Source organism: Lepidochelys olivacea (genome assembly GCF_965140295.1).
Source record: "Lepidochelys olivacea isolate rLepOli2 genome assembly, chromosome: 8".
NCBI lineage: Eukaryota > Metazoa > Chordata > Testudines > Cheloniidae > Lepidochelys > Lepidochelys olivacea.
Genome location: NC_140418.1, coordinates 22,458,884 through 22,475,189, shown reverse-complemented (window position 1 = coordinate 22,475,189; position 16,306 = coordinate 22,458,884). Strand labels below are relative to the sequence as shown.

The following is a 16,306-nucleotide window of genomic DNA, read 5'->3' as shown; positions in this document are numbered from 1 at the left end:
CTGTGGTGGCTTGTCTCTCAAGTTGGGTCAATAAAAGATATTACCTCACCCACCTTTTCTATTTCTAACGTATATGATTCAATCTGCATGACACACAATATTGACTGCAGGGGACAGTCCTTTACTGAAAATAATAGATTAGGTCTAATTCCTATGATTCTGTAGTATAGCATGCTATTGCTCTTAAGTGCTAGGCAAATAACTGAATATAAGCAAATAATTAAATACAAGCATGAGTCAGGCTATACTTAGCCTGCCTTACAGCTTCCAATCTATAATACATTCCTGGTACTGTGCTCTAAAAATCTTTAAATAAAAATCTGTCAAGATTGTCCAAAGGAACTCAACATAAAAAGACAAACTTTCCCAACAAATATACAACCATGTGTGTAAATAAGAAAACCATTGCTCCAATCCTTATCTACTAGATAAGAATAATAGGTGGCAAGGTCAGAGAGTAGGTGGCAAGGCATCTTTGATTAGAAGTGATTATGAGGAGTTACTTATTAAAGCATTTCATTCTGAACTGCCTGTATTGTATATACCCAACCCATGCAAGCTAGAAAGGCATCAAGTTGTATTTCTGAAAACACTTAAACTCTGTGCAATCAGAGGTGTAATCAAAGGCGTATGAACCTACAGAAAGAAAAGGAGTACTTCTGGCACCTTAGAGATTAACCAATTTATTTGAGCATAAGCTTTCGTGAGCTACAGTTCACTTCATTGGATCACTGCATCCGATGAAGTGAGCTGTAGCTCACGAAAGCTTATGCTCAAATAAATTGGCTAGTCTCTAAGGTGCCACAAGTACTTCTTTTCTTTTTGCGAATACAGACTAACAGGGTTGTTACTCTGAAACCTGAACTTACAGAGTACCTGCTCTGCAGATCCCTCTGATAACAGCAATAGAATGTGACAGTGAGATAAACTGTAATGCTTTCCCATTAGGGATGAAAACGCACACCCTCAGGGTCATGCACTCAGCCTGAACTCAAACAAATCAAGGCAGCAAGTCTCAGAGCCTGACTCTATAGATTTGGGTTGTGCTAAAACGCTAAAAATAGCTATGTAGACGTTCCCGCTCAGGCTGGAGCTTGGGCTCTGAAATCCGAGGCAAGGGGGTTCCAGAGCCTGAGCTCCAGCCCCAACTCGAACATCTATACTGCTGGTTTTAGCACCATAGTGTGAGCCCAAATCTGCAGACCTGGGCTCTGAGACTTGTTGCCTTGATTTCAAATCACTCCGATTCCTGAAGTTCTTTCAGTACCTGACCTGCTGCATATGTAACATGCACAAGTCACATACATCAAGGAATCTAATTGTCACTTCCCTTTTCTCAGAGTGAAATTGTAACTCTTTGTGAAAGTCAGGCCCAGGTCCTCATCCAGCAGAAAACTCTCTCCATTGTCATGTCAGAGAACAACCCAACAGAGCTGGGTATCTGTTCCCGCTCACTCATTCCTTGGCCAGCACAAGGACTAAGTGATATGAAGGCAGCATGCCCAGTCCGGGAACTGGGGAGGAAAAGCGTAGTTGCCTCAAACTATTCACTAAGGGGAAGTACTGACAGCTGTCAAAGGAAGTTCAATCCAGAAAGATGGTGGCAGTAATAAGGGCATCAGGGGTGCAGATCTAAATGTTGGGTTATTACTAGGATATGGAGAGCCGAACAGGGAATACACAGGAGGATCATGAAAAACATTGGTTTACCAAGTTAATCATGATCACATTGAGGATGCCTATATTCAGCACTACTTACCTAATCACCCTATCCAGTTGGACAAGATTAAAGCACACTATGTGCTCTACACTACAGTTTTTGAACAATATCCCTGTACTTTGGTGCATTTTACCTGTGTGAGAGCACGCACATTACATATACATCCACAATTTCCCCCTCTGATCCTACACATAGTTGTTACCTTTCCAGCACCCATTTTGCTTATGTGCAGCCAATGCAAAGTCCACAGCCTGGTGCACACTGTGGAAGAGGAGGTTCTGTTCCTCTTTTTTAAAGTATTCTCCCCGGTGCAGGGAACTCCTCACAGAGGCATTACACTGGGCCAGCAGCACTTGGATGCCTATCTCCCCATAATCTTTGCAGATCTCTTTAAGCGTGTGGATCCCAGCTGTGTCCAAGAACTGTATTGCACAGCAGTCAATCACTAGGGTGTGAAACACCAATGGTTCAGTGACAAGCTGCACTGCAACATCCACCTGGCTGCCACCAGAATTCACCATTTTCTCTTTAAGCATTCGCTTTGCTGCCCTTTTCTTGGCTGCCTGCACCCCGGCTGGGTTGACTCCAGTCTGCTTATACAGCATGGATTTAAAGCATTCTTTGTTGATATAGTAGAGAGGTGCTTCGAAACGGAAAACCACAATGCCTGGCTTAGTCTTCAGGTTTTTGTAGGCAGACAGGGATTCATACATTTCAGTCTCTACCACCCAGCCAAGCAATGGTGCCTCTGGTCTCTGAGTCCTCACAATGACGCACAGCATTGAGAAGCAGACACCAATCAGCAGGCCAATTTCAGTACTTAGCAGTGCCGAAGCGACCATCGTGACTAACCAGATCACTGTGTCCACTTTGCTCAGATGCCACATTTTGGGCAGATCCCTGAACTTCTGCAGGGCTCCTCTGAGGTTCACAATGGTTATGACCCCTAGGACACATTTCTGAAGGGAGTAGAAGAGAGGTGCAATCAAAAGCAGAACTAATAGGATGACCAATGCGGTCACCACCCCGGAGATCTGAGTTCTGCAGCCCGTTGACTCTTTGACAAGAGTCTTGGCAAGAGCTGCACTAGTTGTGAAGCAGTGGAAGAAAGAGGGAATAATGTTGCAAAAGCCAATGGCGTACATTTCCTGATTGGCCTTAACTGTGTAACCATGCTTCTTGGCGAACATCTCGGAGAGGGACACAGTGATAGCAAAGCCAATAATGGCTATGGCAACAGCATCCATCGCCACACTAGAAATCAGATCCCATTTGGGTGGCTGGGGTGGCAGGAACCCAGTTGGAATGTGTCCAGCAACACTGGAGCCATAATTCTCCTTCAGCTTCCCAAAATGGGATGCCAGCGTAGCTGCAACAACCACGACCAGTTCAATGGGTATGGGGGCCTTGAGCCTGGATTTAAAGTGATCATTCAGCTCTTTGGTTGGGACGAGGACAAGGAGACACAAGAAGCTGGTGATGAGGTCGCAGATGTTGGTCTTGTGGATGTTTCTGAAGATGTTTATCCAAGTGGTTATGAGGGAGCCAGTGCCATTGCTGCGTGGAATGTCCAGGCCCAGAAGATACTTCACTTGGGACGTTAGGATAGTAAAGGAGGCACCTGTGACAAATCCGCCGAGTAAGGAATCAGAGAGGTACACTGAGACAAAGCCCACCTGAAAGAAGCCCATAGCAACCTAAAGGAATCAACCACACACAATAGATTAGAGTACAAATCTTAGCGTTATGGAATTTAGCAGGAAAGTTAGATAACATAGGTAATACGGCACAATATGTCACTTTGCAGGATATTGCACCATCTGATGAGTGAAGTGAAATGCAAGCCAGAATCCCTACCCACTCAAGATGCATCAGCCTTAAATGGGATGCATAATTGCTAATCAGGCATTGGCTTTCAGACAAGGTCTTCATTTTTTGAACTATTTTTATATTTTTGTTCATTGTTTCTTTCAACTCTCAGTAACAGCTTACAGCATCCTTAAAGGATAAGAGGGGAAGCACAGGAAAAAAGCTTTTTTACATTTTTGGTAAATTTTGTTGCTTCTCCCCCAAATTTTTGAAATCCCCTTGCCTTCAGGCGTTACAGAAGCCCAGCACCAATGCCCTAGTCTCTCTTGCATTTCTCCTCGTAGCCTGCAATAAGTTATCACCCCAGTCAAATACCAGCTTGCTCTTTTCACTAACAACTAACCCATGGCATGTCTAATTCAGCAAAAGAGTACAGAAACTCCCACTATGCCCAGGTTACACAAGTAAAAGCAAATTTTTAAATGTATATTTTTTATTCATATTTATGAATTCTAGTTCCAATTAAATCTTCAGTGCTGTCTACAGTTAGCGCATGATGGAAAGGGCTGGATAGATGTACAGATTCCTGCAGTCCCCTGTATTTACACAGCCACAGTGGTGGTGGCTAAGTGTCTCTGCTTCCCCATTAAACTTTCTGTAAGTTAAACACAGGCCTCCCTTACAACCAAGTTCAGTTATTTCTCCCTTTGAACCCCGCACTAAAAGCCCTTTTCACTGGCCAAACTGGCCTTTTCCCTGCTGTCATCTTAGAAACTGCCATGCCAGGATCCCACAAGCTGCCAGCTATGGTACTTTTACACCTCTTGGCTCAAACAAACTAGTCCCACTTGGTCACACGTGTCATCAGCTAGCGGTGGCAACACAAAGAAAATACAGGCATAGCTGAAAACTGGTCTAACGCATAAGAACTGCATACATTTACTGAGAAGAAGGATGGTCTTGAGGTTAGACACTGGACTGGGACTTGAGAGCTGAGTTCAGTTCCTGACTCTACCACTGACTCCACCACTGACTCCCTGTGTAACCCTGGAAAAGTCACTTGACTCCTCCTTCAGTTTCTTGTCTATAAAATGAGGATAATAATACTTCCTCTCCCTCACTCTTTCTCTCTCTTGCGTACTTAGACTGCAAGCAACCTTGGGGCAGAGCTTGTCTTTTACTATGTGTCTGTATACAATAGAACCTCAGAGTTGCAAACACCAGAGTTACAAACTGATCAGTCAACCATACACCTCATTTGGAACCGGAAGTACACAATCCGGCAGCAGCAGAGACCAAAACAAAAAAAAAGCAAATACAATATAGTACTGAGTTTAAACGTAAACTACTAAAAAATAAAGAGAAAGTTTTAAACAAAGATTTGACAAAGTAAGGAAACTGTTTCTGTACTTGTTTTATTTACATTAAGATGGTTAAATGCAGCATTTTCTTCTGCATAGTACAGTTTCAAAGCTGTATTAAGTCAATGTTCAGTTATAAAATTTTGAAAGAACCACCATAATGTTTTGTTCAGAGTTACGAACAACCTCCATTCCTGAGGTGTTCGTAACTCTGAGGTTCTACTGTAGTTCCTAGCACAAAGGGACCCTGTTCTTGGTTGGGGCTTTGAAGAGCAAACATAACATAAGTAATATTTTAGTTTAAGTGAGGTTCTATTGGCTGGTAAGCAGAGACACCCCAGGCAAAACACAGCTAATTGCTGTTCTATGTATAACATCTAAATCAGGTAAAGTAACTTGACTTGTTTATGTAAAGAAGCCAGAGAGAGTGTTTTGCCAAATACCAAACAGCAATCCACAACTCCACAACCCCACTGCCTCACAGAAACCCAACCCACCACCACCACTCTATCTCAATTACTCAACACTGCCAGGTAGTACAAGATGACATCTTAGGTTTTATATCAAGAGGATTGTCTAGAATGTCAGAAAAATGTTTTCTCTTTCTCTCCCCCACGTTCTGTTAGATGCTACAGTTGTGGGCATTCCAGAAATGAGGGTGTATGATTTTGGATGTATGCCTTCCTCTACAACGCTATGGAACCCAAAACAACAGCATTTTGCTAATGCACAAGAACCAGAAATTAAGCTTGCTGATCTAATTTCAGTAGCTAAACAGTGAAATACAAGCATAACGGTTAAAAAATATTATATTTTTAAATGTTTCCATTTTAATAAATTAAGGTATTAAGGAACAGATTTTTTTCAATTATGATTTTTATCTTTGTAGCATCCCTTTAAAATAATGGTAGGGTTCTGGCTTTGAACAAAAAGTCTTCAAGTTTTACAAGCACCAAATAAAAGCATCAAATACCATGTAAATTATTTTACAATTTGTATTAACTTTCAGTGGAAAAAAAGCCAGCTGATCACACGTGAAATAAACAAAAAGTGGTCTGGATTTGAAAGCTGATGCTGCAAATTTTGTCCCAGTGAAAATTAAAGCCCAAATACAAATCAATGAAAAGAAGTGTTTAGGGCCAGACTGTAAGAAGTGTTGAGTACCTGATAATGTGAAATCAATGGGAGGTGAGCCTTTGGCAATGCTTAGAATCAGGTCCTTATAAAGGGAAATGTTGGTGGACCCTTAACCAGAACAGCAATATGGGACACTACTGCTATAAACAACACTACCACTGTCTCTCAGGCTGGTCTCAGAAGGCTTCAGTAAAGAGTTGAACTATAGCTAAGAGAGGAGAGGAAGAGAATTAGAAGCATTTTCACAGAACACCCATTTACCCTGCCCCCTCTTACCTGATAAACTCCAGCTATGAAGGTCACCGTGGCTCCCACAGTAATTGCATAGCAACTTCTATCACATAACAGCGGTTGTGATGTCTGGTTCACAGCCAAAGTGGTGGTATTTACATAAATAACCATATCTCTCTGAAGGCCACTATGAACACTGGGCTCTACGTCATACCCAGCTCTCTGTACCTCACGATCCACCACCTGTCCCACCATAAGGCAAAGCACACCAAAAATGCCAACTGATATATGACGAGAGGTACCAAATAGGAAATAAATAATGCTGGCAAAAAAGGATGTGTAAAGACCATATATAGGTTCCTGGCCAGCCAACAGGGAATAGGCAATGGACTGTGGGACCAGCAGGATGCCCACTATCACACCAGACATTATATCTCCCAGGAGGTACTCTCTCAGTTTATATTTGGGGACCCACTGCAAGACAGGGAGAAAACTGAAAATCAGGTCTTTAACTTCGGTTGGGGTGCAGCTGCAAGTTTTCGTCACTTTCTTGACCAGAAGTGCCTTCATATCAATGCTCGTCTCTTGAGGCTCCAGGAACACCGTGGGTTGAAAAATGTGTGTGTCATTCTCTCCCTCTGCCATTTCAGATGCTGATTGGACATGGCTGAGTTCCACTTCTGCCGCCATCCTGAAGGCTCCCTACCAACACAAAGATTATCAGGTAAGTTAGTTAACCTTGTGAAGCAAGGAGATTCTTTTCCCTAAGAATCAGGCAGGCACAGGCAATTCTGAAGGGGTTTATTCACGGCACTGGGAAGACTGATAAACAGCTTCGAAAGTATAGTGTTACAGTGATCAATTATATATCTTTTCTTATCAATCCATTTGCATTTACCTTGTACTTACAGAGACAAACATTATTTCAGAGAGAGAGAGAGAGAGAGAGAGAGAGAGAACATTTAACATGATAATGCCAGGAGCAGGACGTACGCATAGAAACTATTCTAGTTACATCATTTATCTGTGACTATCCTTAAGACGAAGGGTGGGGTGGGGGTGAGTGTTCACAGATATCCGGAAAGCTGTGCGAGGGAAACTGTTCTTTCTTACCGAGAGGCTGAGTTACTAGGCAGACATCTGACCATATAAGTTTATCAAGTGTTTACAGCTGCCACTGCCCTTGTATTTCTGGTATTTCTGCTTGTTAGTTACGTGGGTTTCTGTTTCAGCTGCTAACTGAATTTTTAACTCTTGCCTAACAACCTTAAACTAATTTATAGATTATTCCAGACTTTTTTTTTTAATGGGAATTAATTTAATTCTCATGAAAGGCAAAGACTAATAGTACTAGCTTAAGTCAACAATTGTACAAGCAAGGTCTCTGCAAATGTTCCACACAAACCTGTTATGATACAACTCAATCTTGCCCAGCAACATGGGTGGGTGAGATTCTGTGGCCTGAGTTGTGCAGGAGGTCAGACTAGATGATCATAATGGTCCCTTCTGACCTTAGTATCTATGAATCTATAAACATCAGCTGTTATTCCTGTCCTCAACCAGGCATAGGCATGGGCTGCTGGTGCTATCCAACTATATTGTGAAATGGAACGGAAAAACATCCCCAAACTCATTTTCACTTATGACCTATGTCAAGATTTGAACCCATGTCTTCAGGAACTAAAAGCTAGCATAATGCACCCCCTAACTTCTCAGCTTTGTATCTTTGAAGCTACTGCTTTCTCATTACCACACAAGACAAATACCTTCCCTCTGTGGCTTTATAAACCTAATCTGTTTCCTTTTGTTGTCACTAAAATAAACTTTGTTTATGATCAGACAGAGCCTCTCCGTGAATATGACTCTGATTAAATCATAGCTACGCACATACTGCAAGAAGAGAACATACTTCTTTTCATGTAATCAGCCCAACTGTGATATACGCACACCACCCTAGCAACACTTTTTCTTGGAGCACCTTCCCTGATGAGTCCACTCACTGTTGCTGGTCTATTCTATTCAGCAAAATAGAAAGAGTAGGCTGTACTAGCTGAACATGCATTATAATTCAGTTTGTGAAACACACCCCTTGCAACTCAATTTCTGGAATAGCAGTTGAGGTCTAAGGCCTTGTCTACACTACGAAATTAGGTCGAATTTATAGAAGTCGGTTTTGTAGAAAGCGGTTTTATACAGTCGATTATGTGTGTCCCCACACAAGTGCTCTAAGTGCATGTAGTCGGCAGAGTGTGTCCACAGTACCGGTGCAACCATCGACTTCCGAAGCGTTGCACTGTGGGTGGCTATCCCACAGTTCCCGCAGTCTCCGCCACCCATCTGAATTCTGGGTAGAAATCCCAATGCCTGATGGGGCTAAAACACTGTCGCGGGTGGTTCTGGGTACATATCATCAGGCCCCCCCCTTCCCTCCCTCCCTCCGCGAAAGCAAGGGCAGACAATCATTGTGCGCCTTTTTTCTTGAGTTACCTGTGCAAACGCCATACCACGGCAAGCATGGAGTCCGCTCAGCTAACCGTCTCCGTATGTCTCCTGGGTGCTAGCAGACGCGGTACTGCATTGCTACACAGCAACAGTTTATTGCTTTTGGCAGCAGACAGTGCAGTATGACTGGTAGCCGTCATTGACATAGTCCAGGGTGCTCTTTTAACCGACCTCAATGAGGTCAGGGCACCTGGGCAAACATGGGAGTGACTCAGCCAGGTCATTCCCTTTTAAGTTTCGTCTCATGGCAATTCAGTCCTACTGGCAGTGCACTGTCTTTTAATCACCAGCCAGCAGAAGACGATGGCCAACAGTTATACTGCACCATCTTCTGCAGAGCATCTAGGAGATGACAATGGCTAGCGGTCATACTGCACAGTCTGCTGCCAGCAAGATGTATAAAGATAGATGAAGTGGATCAAAACAAGAAATAGACCAGATTTGTTTTGTATTCATTTTCTCCTCCCTCCCTCCGTGAAATCAACAGCCTGCTAAACCCAGTTTTGAGTTCTATCCTTCAGGGGGCCATTCTGTTTCTCGCAAAGCCACCCCCTTTGTTGATTTTAATTTCCTATAAGCCAAACCTGTAAGCCATGTTGTCAGTCACCCCTCCCTCCGCCAGAGCAACGGCAAACAATCGTTTTGCGCCCTTTTCCCTGGATTGCCTGAGCAGAAGCAGATACCATAGCACAGCAAGCATGGAGCCTGTTCAGCTCACCACAGCAGTTATGACCATTGTAAACACCTCGCGCATTATCATGCAGTGTATGCAGAACCAGCACCTGAAAAACCAGGTGAGGAGGCAACGGCAGCGCAGTGATGAGGACATGAACACACTTTTCTCTAAAACCGCGTTCCCCCGCAATTTGGAGATCACGGTGTTAATGGGGCAGGCTCATACCATGGAACGCCGATTCTGGGCCTGGAAAACAAGCACAGAGTGGTGGGACCGCATAGTGTTGCAGGTCTGGGATGACTCCCAGTGGCTCCGAAACTTTCACATGCGTAAGGGCACTTTCATGGAACTTTGTGACTTGCTTTCCCCTGCCCTGAAGCACAAGAATACCAAGATGAAAGCAGCCCTCACAGTTCACAAGCGAGTGCCAATAGCCCTGTGGAAGCTTGCAATGCCAGAAAGCTACCAGTCAGTCAGTAATCAATTTGGAGTGGGCAATTCTACTGTGGGGGTTGCTGTGATGCAAGTAGCCAACGCAATCATTGAGCTGCTGCTATCAAAGGTAGTGACTCTGGGAAATGTGCAGGTCATAGTGGATGGCTTTGCTGCAATGGGATTCCCTAACTGTGGTGGGGCTATAGACGGAACGCATATCCCTATACTGGGACCGGACCACCAGGGCAGCCAGTAAATAAACTCCAAGGGGTTACTTTTCAATGGTGCTGCAAGCACTGGTGGATCACAAGGGACGTTTCACCAACATCAACGTGGGATGGCTGGGAAAGGTTCATGACGCTCACGTCTTCAGGAACTCTGATATGTTTAAACGGCTGCAGGAAGGGATTTACTTCCCAGACCAGAAAATAACTGTTGGGGATGTTGAAATGCCTATAGTTATCCTTGGGGACCCAGCCTACCCCTTAATGCCCTGGCTCATGAAGCTGTACACAGGCACCCTGGACAGTAGTAAGGAGCTGTTCAACTACAGGCTGGGCAAGTGCAGAATGGTGGTAGAGTGTGCATTTGGACATTTAAAGGGTCGCTGGCGCAGTTTACTGACTTGCTCAGACCTCAGCGAAACCAATATTCCATTTGTTATTGTTGCTTCCTGTGTGCTCCACAATCTCTGTGAGAGTAAGGGGGAGACAATTATGGCAGGATGGGAGGTTGATGCAAATCACCTGGCCGCTGAATATGCGCAGCCAGACACCAGGGCAGTTAGAAGAACACAGCAGGAAGTGGTGCGCATCAGAGAAGCTTTGAAAACCAGTTTCATGACTGGCCAGGGTACTGTGTGACACTTCTGTTTGTTTCTCCTTGATGAAAACCCAACCCCTTGGTTGACTCTAATTCCCTGTAAGCCACCCGCCCTCCTGCCTCCGATCACAGCTTGCTTGCAAAGGAAATAAAGTCACTATCATTTAAAAACCATGTATTCTTTATTAATTGATTATAAAAATAGGGAGATAACTCACAAGGTAGCCGGGGTGGGGTGTGGGAGGAGGGTAAGAGGGAAGGAAAAGGACACTTTAAAACTTGTTGAATGCCAGCCTTCTGTTGCTTGGGCTGTCCACTGGGGTGGAGTGGTTGGGTGCCCAGAGCCTCCCACCCCGCGTTCTTGGGCGTCTGGGTGAGGAGGCTATGGAACTTGGGGAGGAGGGAGGGCGGTTAAACAGGGACTACAGCAGCAGTCTGTGATCCTGCTGCGGTTCTTGAACCTCCCCCAGACGCCGGAGCATGTCCATTTGATCCCGCAGTAGCCCCAGCATTTCCTCATGCTTCTCTGATCTTCTTGCCGCTACCTCTCCTCATGTTCATCGGCCACCGTCCTGTACTCTTCTACTGTATCCCTCCACACAGCTCTGTCAGTGCCGGATGACTGCATGAGCTCAGAGAATTAAGTATTTCTAGGATAGCTTAGTGGTTTGAGCCTAAAATTGGCCTGCTAAACCCAGGGTTGTGAGTTCAATCCTTAAGGGGGCCATTTAGGGAACTGGGGCAAAAATTGGGGATTGGTCCTGCTTTGAGCAGGGGGTTGGACTAGATGACCTCCTGAGGTCCCTACCAACCCTGATATTCTATGAAATCTACGAAAAACATTTCCTTGCGCGTGCTTTTTTTTCGCCGCCTTATCTGAGATAGCCTTTGGTAGGGAGGAGAGAGGTTTGAAACATTTGAAGCTGCTGGAGGAAAAAAAGGGAGTGAAGTATTTAAAAAGATACATTTTACAGAACAATGGCTATACTCTTTCACGGTGAACAACGCTATTCACATTACATAGCACATGTGATTTTGGTATAAGGTTGCATTTTGCATCTTATATTGAGTGCCTGAGGCTTTGGTGTTAGAAATCAAACACGCAGGGCTGGGCAACAGAATTCAGCTTGCAGGCTGTTTTCCTGTTAACGTGCAACAGCAGAAACCAAACTAACCCCCTCCCCCCATCCAATTCTCTGGGATGATCGCTTTTCCCGTCCCCCCACCGCCTGGCTGGTATCAGGGAAGATCCCTGGTAGCCAAACGCGAACAGCTCAACGCCAATGGCCCCTCTCCCCACCGCTTGGCTAACTGCAGGGAGGATTTCTTTTCAGCCACAGGCAAACAGCCCAGTAGGAACGGGCACCTCTGAATGTCCCTTTAATCAAATTCCCCTATTTCAACCAGGTTACCGTGACTATCACTCTCCCGAGGATAACACAGAGAGATAAAGAACGGATGTTGCTTGAATGCCAGCAAACACCGGGACCATACGCTGCCAGGCTTTGTCATGCAGTGATACCAGATTACTTGCTACTAGCATGGCGTGGTAAAGTGTCCTACCATGGAGGACGGAATAAGGTTGCTCTCCCCAGAAACCTTCTGCAAAGGCTTTTAGAGTATCTCCAGGAGAGCTTCATGAAGATGTCCCTGGAGGATTTCCGCGCCATCCCTAGACATGTTAACAGACTTTGCCAGTAGCAGTACTGGCCACGAATGCATCCCAAGTCCTCAGGGCTACTTAATCATTAAAAATTGCTTGCTTTTAAAACATGTATTATATTTTAAAAAGGTACACTCACCAGAGGTCCCTTCTCCGGCTTGGTTGGGTTAGGACGGTATGTCAGTGAGGGTAATAAAAAGATCCTGGCTGTCAGGGAGAATGGTGTGCTGTGTGCTCTCCCCAAGCTCCTCCTCCTCCTCATCTTCCCCATCTGCAAAATCCTCAGGCATGGCGGAGAGTACCCCATCATCGGAGTCCATGGACAGGGGTGGGGTAGTGGTGGCGGCCCCCCCTAGAATTGCATGCAGCTCAGCGTAGAAGCGGCATGTCTGGGGCTCTGTCCCAGAGCGTCCATTTGATTCTTTGGTTTTCTGGTATGCTCCTCTGAGCTCCTTAAGTTTCACGCGGCACTGTGTTGCATCCCTGATGTAGCCTCTGTCCCTCATGGCCTCGGAGATTTTTTGAAATGTTTTAGCATTTTGTCTTTTGGAACGTAGTTCTGATAGCACAGATTCCTCTCCCCATACAGCGATCAGATCCTGTACCTCCCGTTCAATCCATGCTGGAGCTCTTTTTCAATTCTGGGACTGTGTGGTCACCTGTGCTGATGAGCTCGCCTGGCCAAACAGGAAATGAGATTCAAAAGTTCCCGGGGTTTTTCATGTACACCTGGCCAGTGAATCAGAGTTCAGAGTGCTGTCCAGAGCGGTCACAATGGTACACTGTAGGATAGCTCCCGGAGGCCAATACCTTCAAATTGCATCCATACTAACCCGAATTTGAAACGGCAATGTCAATTTCAGGGTTAATCCCCTCGTTGGGGAGGAGTACAGAATCGGTTTTAAGAGCCCTTTATGTCGAAAAAATGGCTTCGTTGTGTGGACGGGTGCAGGGTTAATTCGGATTTAACGCTGCTAAATCCGACATAAACTCATAGTGTAGACCAGGCCTAAGTCTTTCATTAGTGTTTTCTTTCTAGTGCAGTTAGGATGCCAGCCAGTTATACTGGAGCTTACTTGTTATCAAAAAGCGGCAATCTTTATCCAAATGGTTCTGTTTCAGCACATGATATAGAACAGGAACACTTTGCATGCACTTTTCCATTATTTTTTTTAAAGAAGAAGAAAGTTTGGATTTCAAGCAAATTATATCCAACCAAAGGAACAGAAACAAGCATCTTAACTGGAAATATGGGTTCTAGATGACATGCTCCCACCAACAGGTTTCTCCTACTGTAGGTTGAACGGCAGATGATATATGAGCAAGGTGACTGTAATAAAAAACATTCTTATAATAAGAACTTACTTCCTCAACTTGTGAAAGCAAAATATCCAAGCAGACAAGCAAATCAAAAACAACCTGAAAGAGACATCTCTAACACGTGTACGCAATTTGGTGCTTACCCAGCAGTCTTCTGCTTCAGAGTCTTTTGCAAACATTACTTCCTTTGCAGATGGCTAGCAAGGATGAATTAAATATTATCGCTCATGTCAAGGTTCCTTCCCTACTCTGAACGCTAGGGTACAGATGTGGGGACCTGCATAAAAACCTCCTAAGCTTACTTTTACCAGCTTAGGTTAAAACTTCCCCAAGGTACAAACTATTTTACCTTTTGCCCGCTGCCACCACCGAACGTCTAACCGGTATTATTTTATTAGGAAAGAGTCCATTTGGAAATGTCTTTCCCCCCCAAACATTACCCCCCCCTTTCCTGGGGAAGGTTTCATAAAAATCCTCACCAATTTTCATAGGTGACCACAGACCCAAACCCTTGGATCTTAAGAACAATGAAAAAGCATTCAGTTTCTTAAAAGAAGAATTTTAATAGAAGAAAAAGTAAAAAGAATCACCTCTGTAAAATCAGGATGGTAAATACCTTACAGGGTAATTAGATTCAAAACACAGAGAATCCCTCTAGGCAAAACCTTAAGTTACAAAAAGACACAAAAACAGGAATTCCCAGCACAGCTTATTTCCTCAGCCATTTAAAGAAATCAGAATCTAATGCATATCTAGCTAGATTACTTACTAAGTTCTAAGACTCCATTCCTGTTCTGTCCCCGGCAAAAGCATCACACAGACAGAGAGAGAGGTTTTGTTTCTCCCTCCCCTGCAGCTTTTGAAAGTATCTTGTCTTCTCATTGGCCATTTTGGTCAGGTGCCAGCGAGGTTATCCTAGCTTCTTCACCCTTTACAGGTGAAAGAGTTTTTCCTCTGGCCAGGAGGGATTTTAAAGGTGTTTACCCTTCCCTTTATATTTATGACAGCTCATATTTTACATAGGGTGAAACTCAGCCAGAAACTGACTTGCTCAAGGCCACAAAGGAGTCAAAGTCAGAGGTGGTATTAGAACTTCGAAGCTTGTAGTTCCCAGTCCTCCACCTTCAAAACCAGATCTCACCTCTTTACCAGGTCAGCTCTACTAATAACAAAAATATTTATCATTTATATAGCAATTTGCACTTTCAATGTGCAGTTCAAACATTAATGAATGCAGAATGCATATTCTACGTAATGTCAACTTCTGAATTAATTAGCAGAAGCATATTTGAGCTAGGCTTGCTGAGAATATACTGCAAGATTCTCACTGGGAATTCTTTCACCTAATTAACACTTTGCACAGAGCTATAAATTGTTTATTACTACTACTACTACTTCAGGATCTCTTAGAAACTGTGTACACGTGGGTGAAGCGGGAGTCAGACTTCGGAGTTTAGACAGCTTGCTTCTCCTATGGTCTGTTACAAGACACCACTCTTTGGAGTTGTGGAGATGGTTCAAGCTGTGGAACTAATTTCAGTTTACAGGGTGCATTATCTACACCTCTCCATTCTGTGTAGGAAGGCTCTTAAGCAGGGGAGGCAGTCCACTGGCCTCTAATGTCATGGTCATTATCATCCATGTCCATAGTTGTGTTTAATAGTCTGTTAATGCAGAAAAACAACTCAGACTAATTGTCTCTAGGATCTTCAGGCAGGATTAGGGTGATAATTTTGACAATGCAAAGAAATTTAAATGGTAAAGTATCTGCTTTCTTGAACTGCCGAAACCTGCCCATCACACCAGAACCCATGATAGCATTTAATCTTCAAAGTGGCCTCCATTTCCAACTAGCAGTATTCAATGCACATCTAAAGTGAAGTTCCAATTAAGAATCAATACATTCTTATTAGTTCAGTTACTCCATATTACATTGCAACATATTTCACTTTGGAACCTCTGTTTTGTATTAACCTCCAGCAATTGCACCACCAAACTTGAGCTATTCCATTGTTCAATAGCAATTGAAGGTTATAATATTTTGATCAATTATATTGAACTGGGTCATTCTCCCTTCCCTTCAAGTATACATTCAAGTTCTTAGAGAGCAGAGTATTTTAGCCACCTGACACCCACTGAAACCAATGAACTAATCCGCTCAGAGTCCAATGCAATTCTAATTTTAGGGGTATATCTTCAAAGTACCAGATTTTTTTTCTGTACATAAAAACAAAGACAAAAGGATGAATAAAAGCCAAGGCCATACTAAAAAGGGTGTGAGGGAAAGGCCTCAGCCAGCTAAATCCTCACAGAGAGATTTGGAATTATTGAGAAACTGAAATAGCTATTTGGTAAATTTCCTCTCTGCATATAAAGAGTACTGGTTGGGTTTCTGCATGAAGTGTCTGTATGGTGGTTTGGGCAGAGGGACAGAGTGGAGGGGGTAGGGAGACGAAGGAGAAACACACACACAGAAAAACCACAAATACTTCATTGAAAGAAGGAACCCAGGTCACTGACAGACTGGGCTAGTCACACTTCTGAATGGAACATCCCACACACACTTATGACAGTGAATACCACAATGTATTCAGCCTGCAGCTCAGCCCAATTTGAGCTTACTTACTCCA

At 43.9% G+C, this 16,306-nt stretch overlaps 1 protein-coding gene across 5 annotated transcripts in view; it reads right to left on the bottom strand.

Moving 5' to 3' along the window:
* Nucleotides 1–762: 762 nt before the first annotated feature.
* LOC311525695 (sulfate transporter-like) overlaps nt 763–16,306 on the bottom strand; it is a 35,832-nt gene continuing 20,288 nt past the window's right edge. For 3 of the 5 annotated variants that reach the window (XM_084638010.1, XM_084638011.1, XM_084638012.1), the window contains 2 exons: nt 6,304–6,960; nt 763–3,417 (listed from right to left, as the gene is read on the bottom strand). In XM_084638010.1, the coding sequence (XP_084494136.1) occupies nt 1,906–3,417; nt 6,304–6,960 (2,169 nt within the window). In that variant the 3' untranslated portion in view covers nt 763–1,905. Of the gene's footprint in view, nt 3,418–6,303; nt 6,961–12,495; nt 13,687–16,306 lie in introns of all 5 variants that reach the window. The other 2 variants (XM_084638009.1, XM_084638008.1) reach the window with 1 other exon arrangement.